The sequence below is a fragment of the Ips typographus genome, linkage group LG9, assembly GCF_016097725.1.
Source record: "Ips typographus isolate SLU linkage group LG9, UJ_Ityp_2.0, whole genome shotgun sequence".
NCBI lineage: Eukaryota > Metazoa > Arthropoda > Insecta > Coleoptera > Curculionidae > Ips > Ips typographus.
The window spans coordinates 9,561,848-9,571,217 of record NC_138430.1 but is presented as its reverse complement, the minus strand read 5'-3'; the positions used below and the strand labels follow the sequence as shown (position 1 = coordinate 9,571,217).

The 9,370-nt window shown below is 35.5% G+C and overlaps 4 protein-coding genes across 5 annotated transcripts; 2 read left to right on the top strand and 2 right to left on the bottom strand.

Annotated features, from left to right (window-relative positions):
• Window positions 1-219: 219 nt before the first annotated feature.
• Window positions 220-2,577, bottom strand: LOC145734277 (FUN14 domain-containing protein 1-like). Of its 2 annotated transcripts, none has more exons than XM_081987561.1 (2): window positions 2,416-2,577; window positions 220-726 (listed from the first exon to the last, which is right to left on the bottom strand). In XM_081987561.1, the coding sequence occupies exon 2, from the start codon at window positions 700-702 to the stop codon at window positions 316-318; it is 387 nt and encodes a 128-aa protein (XP_081843687.1). In that variant the 5' UTR covers window positions 703-726; window positions 2,416-2,577; the 3' UTR covers window positions 220-315. The 2 variants fall into 2 exon arrangements, with proteins under 2 accessions (XP_081843687.1, XP_081843685.1); XM_081987559.1 differs by lacking the exon at window positions 220-726 and adding an exon at window positions 984-1,812.
• Window positions 2,578-2,687: 110 nt separating this feature from the next.
• On the top strand, window positions 2,688-5,026 carry Spf45 (splicing factor 45). The gene is made up of 6 exons (XM_081987550.1): window positions 2,688-2,822; window positions 2,879-3,173; window positions 3,846-4,098; window positions 4,179-4,362; window positions 4,415-4,616; window positions 4,673-5,026. Exons 2-6 carry the CDS (start codon window positions 2,889-2,891, stop codon window positions 4,958-4,960), a joined length of 1,212 nt encoding a protein of 403 aa, XP_081843676.1. The 5' UTR covers window positions 2,688-2,822; window positions 2,879-2,888; the 3' UTR covers window positions 4,961-5,026.
• Window positions 5,027-5,122: 96 nt separating this feature from the next.
• Window positions 5,123-6,387, bottom strand: LOC145734275 (uncharacterized). The gene is made up of 4 exons (XM_081987557.1): window positions 6,171-6,387; window positions 5,863-6,026; window positions 5,526-5,672; window positions 5,123-5,478 (listed from the first exon to the last, which is right to left on the bottom strand). Exons 1-4 carry the CDS (start codon window positions 6,253-6,255, stop codon window positions 5,197-5,199), a joined length of 678 nt encoding a protein of 225 aa, XP_081843683.1. The 5' UTR covers window positions 6,256-6,387; the 3' UTR covers window positions 5,123-5,196.
• A 189-nt stretch (window positions 6,388-6,576) lies between these two features.
• Window positions 6,577-9,287, top strand: Cbp80 (Nuclear cap-binding protein subunit 1). The gene has a single exon (XM_081987538.1). The coding sequence runs from the start codon at window positions 6,736-6,738 to the stop codon at window positions 9,118-9,120; it is 2,385 nt and encodes a 794-aa protein (XP_081843664.1). The 5' UTR covers window positions 6,577-6,735; the 3' UTR covers window positions 9,121-9,287.
• The last annotated feature ends 83 nt before the right edge of the window (window positions 9,288-9,370 follow it).

The following is a 9,370-nucleotide window of genomic DNA, read 5'->3' as shown; positions in this document are numbered from 1 at the left end:
TTATTTGTGTATTAGTTAAACTTTTCAGCAGTTAATATTGTCACACCCGTGTTAGTAGTTACGGTGTATACCCAGTAGCTCGACTAAACCACCGAACTCTGGGGTCTTCGCCCCCGCGCCCTCTGTATGTTTTAGTACAATAAAGCGAATTATTTGTGGACCGAGTATTCTTCCCTCTGAGCCACCCCTTAATGTGACAATGTAACAAAAAAAAATCAATTTCTATAATAACATAAGTATATTTTCAACTGAGAAATGATTAATAAACACACAAATACATATTATCTATTTGAAGAAAAAAAAACAGCAAGTACTTTATGTAGCCATACCGATCAAAAATCCTCCAACAAAACCCGAAGTAAACGGAGTGTTATTTTTCAAAAAATCTATTATTTTATCACTTATTGACTTCTTATTGTGACTGTTAACTAACTCGTTTTCCACGCGATCAGCTACCTTTTCCAATTTCCTATTCAGTTTCTTCCAGTTGACTTTCACAAATCCAGTCTCATTAGCGATTTGAAGCAGAATTATACCGCCGCCAACGGCAAAAGCCGTAGTCTTCGCCACTCGCATGACTAAATATCCGGAAAACCAGCCGGATCCGGCTCCCATTAAAATTTGTTTAGTGGCATCCGACTTGTTGACGTCTCCCAGAAATTTTGATATAAAGTCCTTAGCTTTATCAGCTGCTTCAACCATTTTGGTGATGTGCTTGTCCGCTCACTAGAACAACACAACACCGTAACTAATCACCAAAAATAAATCAGCGCTAAGAAGAGAGGACCAATATCAATAAACTAAACAAAAATGGTATAAATATTGTAACATTTGTGTCACTTCATCAAAATAAATACCACCTAATTTGTGGAATGATATGGGATAATCATAAAATTTTCACCCTTTAAGAGTTGAAATTTTCATGGCTATTCAAAAAGGACTTTCGGTATGTGTTTTAAAGGATGCCAAATCCAAACTCAATATAAGCAATAAATCATTTTAATTCCTAAACATAAGGATCCAAATGTAAGACTAGAAAGTAATAATACAAGGCAAAACCTATTCTAGTCATTGCTTAGAATAACAATCAAAATAAATAACAGTTATTAAAAACCTGAGGAATATTAGAGATTCAAGCTATTGCATCCTTTCACTATTACGTGAGTTTTATTTTTAAAACTGGCGCTAACAGAAATAATATCGGAGAAACATAAGTCTTTATTATTAGAATTGGCTGTACAAGAGTAGTTTGATACCTTATTTTAAACATTAAGTCACAGAGGTTAAAGTTCCTTAAAACAGTTGAAATGTTAATACGTTTTTAAGGCTAAATCGTTAAAAATCACAAATAAGCAATAATTACTACAAGGTTTCCATTTTTTACTAGTTTTTACTTAAGCGGATACTCCAACGCCAATTAGAACACCGCCTATAAACCCTACAGTGAATGGGGTATTTCTTTTAGTAAAATTGACAATTTTGTCAGTCCAAGAAGGACTACGTCCAGTTATGGCTTGTTCAACTTTATCGACCACTTTATCGATCTTCCGGTTCACTTTATTGTAATTGACTTTAATGATGCCTTGATCATTGGCCAGTTGCAACAAAATAATACCACCCCCCACCGATACGGCCACAGCTTTGCCCGCTTTCATCGAAAGAAAACCGGTGGCAAACCCTGAAGCGGCACCAACTAAAACCTGTTTAGTTGTGTCTGATTTGGTCACGTCAGAAAAAAATTTTGAGATTGCATTCCTGGCATCATCAGCTGCCTCTGCTGCCATTGTTGATACTATCTTCTTTTGGTTTAATCTAGAAGAAACCAAAATGCTAGATACACAGGTAGATAAAACAGGAAAAGGAGGTAAAACACACAGGCATACAAAATTCGAAATTGTGCATAGGAAATAAATGGTCAGCAAGAGAACCACTGCAAACTATAATGGGGCCTGTTGTGTTGTCCCTCTGTCAGATAGGATGTGACGTAATTTGACATTTGAAGTCACATGATCACTTTAGCTAAATCCTTGTGACTTGTGACCAATTGTCTATTTATATTTTTCTAGTTCCTTCAGTTTTAATGATGTTGTTAAGTTTGATTTCAATTTATTTGAATACAAATCTAGAGAGCTTTTATGGGTACCTCTAGACTAGTCTAGACAATTTTTTTTGTGCTATTGTTATACCTACAGCCTCTGTGTAACAAAGAAAACAACAAAAAAATCCTGCAAAATTACCCTAAAGTGACCCTTACAAGGGCCCATTTCACTGCTAGCTTAGTTAAGTTTCATTTTGATTGTGAGTATTGTGATTTTCTGGATCCTAAATTAAATCAGTCAGGTGACAAAAAAATAACCCACCAAAACAATTCTGGTAGATACACCAACATAATCTCCTTTAAAAGTATTATCTTACCGATTATAGTAAATCCAAAGAGACACTCCAGACTCCAAGGCTTTGCAAAGTTATGATTAAACAAATACAGGGTTTTCCAAACTAAAATTAGATTTTACTGATTACTGATTTTATTATTTTTCCTTCCCTTCCCACAGAGCTAAGAGCTAAGTGTCAATGTCATTAGGTACGTTCCCCTTAATGTTAGCGACTTAGAAGCTAAGTAAGCAGTCAATAGCAACAGCTACAAATTACTGCTTAAGTGCTTAATAACTTCTAAGCCGCTGAAGTTGGGTGAACGTAGTCAACAGTGCCGGTGACGCGATTGAAGAAAACTGTCAAATCAAGACACAGGATGACAAATGTAAACAACCTGGAATGTGGGGTTTATTTTTATTAAAAATTTCTTTTAAAATTCATATTTTAAAGTTTGTAATACATTAAAAAGCATATAGTAGTGATAAATCAGTAAATACTATTTTAGCTAGAGAACAATGTCTCTTTACGATGACTACGATGCGGCTCCCCAAGAAAAAGTCCAGGCATGGTCCTCTGGAATTAAACTCCTCCAAACCCAACTGCAACTCAAAAAAGCTTCAGTAACTCAACCAAAACGCGATCATATCCGTAAGGCTAGTTTAGCTCCTGTTATTGATTTAAAAAGTAAAAGAGAGGATGATGAACCACCACCTCTATTGTTTACACCTCGAGCTGAGGCCAGGTTGCCTATACTTGGAGGTTCTGTAATGGGAATATACAGCAGTGAGTTGGATTGGAAGGTAAGACGTTAAATTGTAAATAATGTACCCATTAAAAAAAAGATTGCATGATCTGTTACCAATATAAAATCCCTTTGTGTTGAATTTTTGTTGGCTTTTCCAGAGTTGTTTTAAATTACCAGAGACCTCTAGAATTGTTTTGAATGTACCAAAAACCTTTAAATGTTACTGAGAACTTTCTGAAAAGCTCCACAGTCCTTTACAACTGTCCTAAACTTTCATAGAACTGCTTTAAATTGTCAGGGGCATCTAGGACCAGTTTGAAAGTTCCATAGACAAAATCCTCTTGAGAACCCTCTAAAAAGTGCCAGAGACCCCTAAAAGTGTCTTAAACCTTGAAGAACCAGAAACTTGTTTTAATTTGTTAGAGGCCTCTAGACACATTTTAAAAATTTTAAGACCTCTAAAAGTTACTGACAACCTTTTAAAAGATATCAGAGTCCTCAAACCTTCTTTTAACTGTTTTAAATTTCCAGAGGCCTCTAGGACCACTTAGATAGTTCTGTAGATCTCTAAATGTTACTGATAACCTTTTAAAAAGTGACAGAGGATTCTGCAAGTGTTTTAAATCTGTACAACAATTGTTTAAAATTGTCAGAGACCCCTAAAGAGGACTGAAAATGTTCTAAAAATTACCAGAGGCCTCTAGAGTAATGTTGAACAAAATTGTAGGTTGTAGATGAATATGACCCACTTTGGCCAAATGAATATGAAAAAGTTGTAAAAGAAATTCGAGACAGCAGAGATAAAGACAATGACAGAGAGAGGGAAAGAGAAAGAGAGCGGGACGTGCGAGGTGAAGGGGATCGCAGAAAAGACAGAAAACGCAAAAGCAGATTTAGCGAAATTGAGGACAGTCCCCCGCACACGATAGTGGCGCCCACTCCTCAAATTACTCAACCGCCTATTGGAAGCGGATTCGCAGGTATATACACTAATATACAGTTATGAATGTTACTGAGATTAAAATTAATACACAGCACATCAAAATTTTCTATTGTTTAGGACGTTGGGCCGACGAAGAAGAAGAGGAAATAGAACGTCCAAAGCCGATAAGACCTCTTGGCGGTGTTGCCATAGCACCACCACCAAGTTTACAGGAACCAACACCAGAACCTGCACCAGTTATTTCTAATAAACTTCAGCCCAGCAGTTATGGAAGTTCAGTGGCGGCAAAGATTATGGCCAGGTACATTTTTAACTCACAACAGAGCTTGATCAAAGGTACATTTCCATTTCAGATATGGTTTTAAAGAAGGACAAGGGTTAGGAAGAATGGAACAAGGCATGTCCAGTGCTCTTTTGGTGGAAAAAACGTCGAAAAGAGGAGGAAGGATTGTCCACGAAAAAGATATAATGCCGCCACCGCCTCCCGTTGTGGATGTTACAGAAAAAAAGAAAGAAGATCCTCCCATTACTGAAATCATGAAAAACCCTAGCAAGGTAAGAAAAGGCTTATGTACAATGTTTTAATTTTTTTTGTACTTTACATCTTCTAGGTGGTTCTTATGAAAAATATGGTCGGTCCGGGTGAAGTGGACGACGATTTAGAGCCGGAAGTTAAAGACGAATGTAACACGAAATACGGTCCGGTCGCTAGCTGTATCATTCACGAAATACCGCACGATAATCCTGAGGAAGCTGTAAGAATTTTTGTTGAGTTTCAAAGGATTGAAAGCGCCATTAAAGCTGTTGTGGACTTGAACGGTCGTTTTTTCGGCGGACGGCAAGTTAAAGCGATGTTCTATGATACAGAGAAATACGACAATTTACAGTTGATGGATTAAGTTTTGACTTTTTTTATTCCTTGATGCGCTATGTATTAAATAAGGGATTAAAGTTCACTTCTTAAATATTGATTTTTTTTTTAAAACCCATAATATCATCCAGAGGTTTCTGATTGCACACTATTTAGGTGGGATTTCAGTCATGTATAGGACAAAAACTCATTCAATCAAAACCAAATATATTTTTAAAATATCCCACCACTTATTCTAGCCAAAACAACCCCATAATAAAGTTTTCAGTTTCTTTTCTTTAAGGATGTTAGTTTTTTCATTATGTCATTTTTACATAACCTTTGACTACAATTTGATGTTATAATTGTTGCACAAACTTTTTTCCTAATGGGTTTTATGCCAACCTCAGAGATTACTTTATCTATTTTGGCTTCAATTTGTGTTATTTCTCTAAACTCTTCCTCCTTTTTACAATTATTTAATACCAAGTGTAATTTGTCATGCTGTTCTTTGTAGCCCTTTAAACTTTCTAACATTTTCTTCAGTTCATTGAGGTAATGTTTTTCCTAGAAATAATATTTTTAGTAAATTAATTACAAAATCAGATACTTACAGTTATGTATTCGGCTTGTAAATCATCAATTTCTGCTGCACTGGTTTCATCAAGTGTTATTATATCTTGTGGACACATATCTGTCTCATTTTGGTGGCCTGCTTTTAAAGCTTCCACTGATTCTTTGAACTTCTTTTGTAAATCTTCCTTTTTATAAAATAATAATTTAATTAATATCTGCATATTATTTGAGTAGGCAGTGTAACAATCTTCTTTCCAGAAAGTTTAGTTAAAATTTGCTTGCAAATAAGCTTTACATTCAAAATTTAAATTTCAATAAAACACAATATAAAAGAGCACTTTGGCAATGACAAATAAAAACTAAAAAAATACTTACATAAAATGCTTCCAGTTTAAGACTAAGTTCATTCCAAAACAATTGATATCTTTTGAATAACATTTTATTGATGTTGTCACAACTGTTTGGGGATGTATTCTCTTGCAGAAAGTTTGCCAAGTTAACCATTATGATTTGGACATTTTTATCACTAAATTTTCTATCTGCAAGTGTATTCATATAAAAAAATAGTTATGGTAAATAGTAAGAAACAAATAATAATTTTATAGCAATTAATCTGTGAAAGTATAACATATTTTTCACTTACTAACAACTTATAATAATAAACAAAATAAACAAGTACTCACAGTTAACATAAATTTGTGTGGAACAATATGCAAAATATTGGATCTCAGTTTGGTCCTGAGTTCTCCTATCTTCAGAAACTTCCATTTCTCGCTTGATTGTATTGCAGTGAACTTACAAAGGACAGAGTTTGCAATTAAAAGTTAAACAGGATTTTGAAATTTAAATAGAACTCACCAACACAAAGAACTAAAAATAAAGAAATTCAAACAATTTTCGTTTATATTCAATTCGAAATAGAACTGTCAAAATTCAACTAGACACAGTTTTCGTCTTTCTCTTTCTTGAGGAATAAAAAGAAAGAAATATACCTAATTTACTGTAAAAAGTCAAAAATCCTTCATCAAAAGTGTCAAAGTCAATGTCTATAAATGATGCTTTTGATTTTCCACAGCTTGCTATTAAACGGTTTGTTTGGTTATGTTATACCCATGTTTATTAAGGACGTAAGCGTTTTTAATCGTCTGTGTCTGGATTTTTAAAAGTAAAAAAAGATTTACAGTTAAAAAAACCCTTTGCAAGGAGAGTCGTATTTCAATCAGTCGTCTTATTCCAACTAAAGCGACGATGAGTAGAAGACGGCCTCATGAGGAAGAGGACGGTTATGATAGGGCTTACAAGAAACGCCGTAGGGTTTCCGAAAATCAAGAAATTGAAGATCGTCTGGAGTCTCTGATATTGCGAGTCGGTGAAAAGAGTACGTCATCTCTAGAGTCAAACCTTGAGGGGTTGGCTAGCGTGCTGGAAGCTGATTTGAGTACATTTCGAATGAAAATTCTCAGAATTTTAACTGACTGTGCTATTCGTATGCCGGAAAAATGCACCATTTACACTACTTTGGTAGGCTTACTGAACGCCAAAAGTTTCAATTTTGGTGGTGAATTTGTGGAGTATATGGTGAAAACTTTTAAAGAAGCCCTTAAAAGTTGCAAGTGGGAAGCTGCACGCTACTCACTGAGGTTTTTGGCTGACCTTGTTAACTGTCATGTGATTAGTGCTACATCATTGTTGCAGTTACTGGATAACATGATTGATGCTGCAAATGAAGATTCAGTGCCTCAAGTGCGCAGGGATTGGTATGTTTTTGCTATACTTTCTACACTGCCTTGGGTTGGAAGAGAGTTGTATGAAAAAAAAGAACAAGCTCTAGAACATTTGCTTGTACAGATTGAAGTGTTTTTAAATAAAAGAGCAAAAAAACATCATAATGCTTTGAAGGTTTGGGCAAGTGACAGTCCACATCCTCAAGAAGAGTATTTAGATTGTTTGTGGGCACAAATAAGAAAGTTGAGACAGGATAATTGGGCAGAAAAACATATTCCCCGCCCTTATTTGGCTTTTGACTCTATTCTGTGTGAGGCTTTGCAGCATAATTTACCTAGTATTCTGCCACCACCACATCATGATTCATATAAATACCCAATGCCTTGGGTTGTCTTCAGACTGTTTGACTACACTGACTGTCCAGAAGGGCCAATATTACCAGGAGCTCACTCAATTGAAAGATTCCTAATTGAAGAACATTTACACTCTATAATTGAAATGTATCATCTTGAGCGCAAAGACTGTGCAGCTCATTTATTAAACTTCCCATATAAATTAAAAATACCACTTGAATACTGCATTGTTGAAGTAATATTTGCAGAACTATTTCATATGCCAACACCCAGATATCTGGAAATTTGCTATGGATCCATATTGATTGAGCTGTGCAAATTACAGCCTAGTTCAATGCCACAAGTGCTTGCTCTAGCCACTGAAATGCTATTTCATCGAATTGACACCATGAATGTATCTTGCTTTGACCGTTTTGTTAGTTGGTTTTCCTATCATCTTAGCAATTTCCAGTTCAGATGGAGATGGGAAGACTGGGAAATGTGTGTTAATTTGGAACCTGACCACCCAAAACCAAAATTTGTACGTGAGGTTATGTTAAAATGCTTGAGACTCTCTTATCACCAAAGAATAAGAGAAATTCTTCCTGAATCATTTGCTGCTTTTATTCCTGTGAGACCAGAACCAGAATACAAGTATGCTAAAGAATCAGAAGCTGTAAATCTGCCTGGCACTGCAACTGCCCATCAATTAGTAGTGACAATTCGTCAAAAGTGTACTCCTGAAGAGGTTTTAGCAGTTTTAAAGGATTTACCCAACCCAAGATCTGATGAAGAAGGTGATGGAAGATTCAACCCATTAAAGATTGATGTGTTTGTTCAAACTCTGTTGAATTTGGGATCAAAAAGTTTTTCACACAGTTTTGCAGCAATTTCAAAGTTCCACTATGTGTTTAAAATCTTGGCTGACTCTGAAGAAGCCCAGATATGTATTTTGAGAAACATGTTTGAACTGTGGCACGACCATCAACAAATGATGGTGGTCCTTATTGACAAGATGCTTAAAACTCAAATTGTGGAATGTTCAGCTGTAGCAAACTGGATTTTTTCTAAGGAAATCAGCTCAGAATTTACCAAAAACTACATATGGGAAATCTTGCATCTTACCATAAAAAAGATGAATAGACATGTGGTTAAGTTGACTGGAGAACTGACAGAGGCGCGCGAAAAACTGGCCAGAGCTGAAGAATCCAGTGAAAGTGAGAGTGATGAGGAGAAGAAGAAAAGTGAAGACACAGAAAAACCTTCAGAAGAGATGGTGGAAAGGATGGAAGAAAAGTTGGAGGCGGCCCAAGCTGATCAAAAAAATCTGTTCCTGATCATCTTCCAAAGATTTATAATGATTCTCTCAGAGCATTTGGTCAGATGCGACACAGATGGGAAGGACTACAACACTCATTGGTATAGATGGACTATTGGAAGATTGCAGCAGGTGTTTTTGAGCCACCATGAACAGGTGCAGAAATACAGTTCCACCTTGGAGACGCTGCTGTTTACTCAAGACTTGGACCCCCATATTTTAGAAATATTTCAACAGTTTGTGTCTCTTCGTGGTTAAAATGCTTAGTTTAGTTTTTTCTATGTATGCGGTTAGAAACATACTTTTGGCTAATTTTCAGATTTATTAATGTAAGGTGTTTTGATTAGTACAGTATGACATGTAAATTAAACTATTTGATAATATGTAGATGAAAAAATTCACAATTAAATGGCTTTTTTGACGTATCTTCGTTGCTTTTATTTACGAGAAAATGTTAACCTTGATAGAATTGTTCATTGTCATTTAAGACAAAATACTGAGCAGTTTT

Excerpts from the sequence above, each read along its gene's own strand:
- LOC145734277 (XM_081987559.1), bottom strand. The coding sequence starts at position 1,784 with ATGGCAGCAGAGGCAGCTGATGATGCCAGGAATGCAATCTCAAAATTT.
- Cbp80 (XM_081987538.1), top strand. The coding sequence starts at position 6,736 with ATGAGTAGAAGACGGCCTCATGAGGAAGAGGACGGTTATGATAGGGCT.
- LOC145734275 (XM_081987557.1), bottom strand. The coding sequence starts at position 6,255 with ATGGAAGTTTCTGAAGATAGGAGAACTCAGGACCAAACTGAGATCCAA. Across the intron at positions 6,027-6,170 it reads CACACAAATTTATGTTAACT|ATAGAAAATTTAGTGATAAA; the intron begins GTGAGTACTTGT and ends ATACACTTGCAG. Across the intron at positions 5,479-5,525 it reads TACAAGCCGAATACATAACT|GAAAAACATTACCTCAATGA; the intron begins GTAAGTATCTGA and ends TATTATTTCTAG.
- Spf45 (XM_081987550.1), top strand. The coding sequence starts at position 2,889 with ATGTCTCTTTACGATGACTACGATGCGGCTCCCCAAGAAAAAGTCCAG. Across the intron at positions 3,174-3,845 it reads GCAGTGAGTTGGATTGGAAG|GTTGTAGATGAATATGACCC; the intron begins GTAAGACGTTAA and ends ACAAAATTGTAG. Across the intron at positions 4,099-4,178 it reads TATTGGAAGCGGATTCGCAG|GACGTTGGGCCGACGAAGAA; the intron begins GTATATACACTA and ends TCTATTGTTTAG.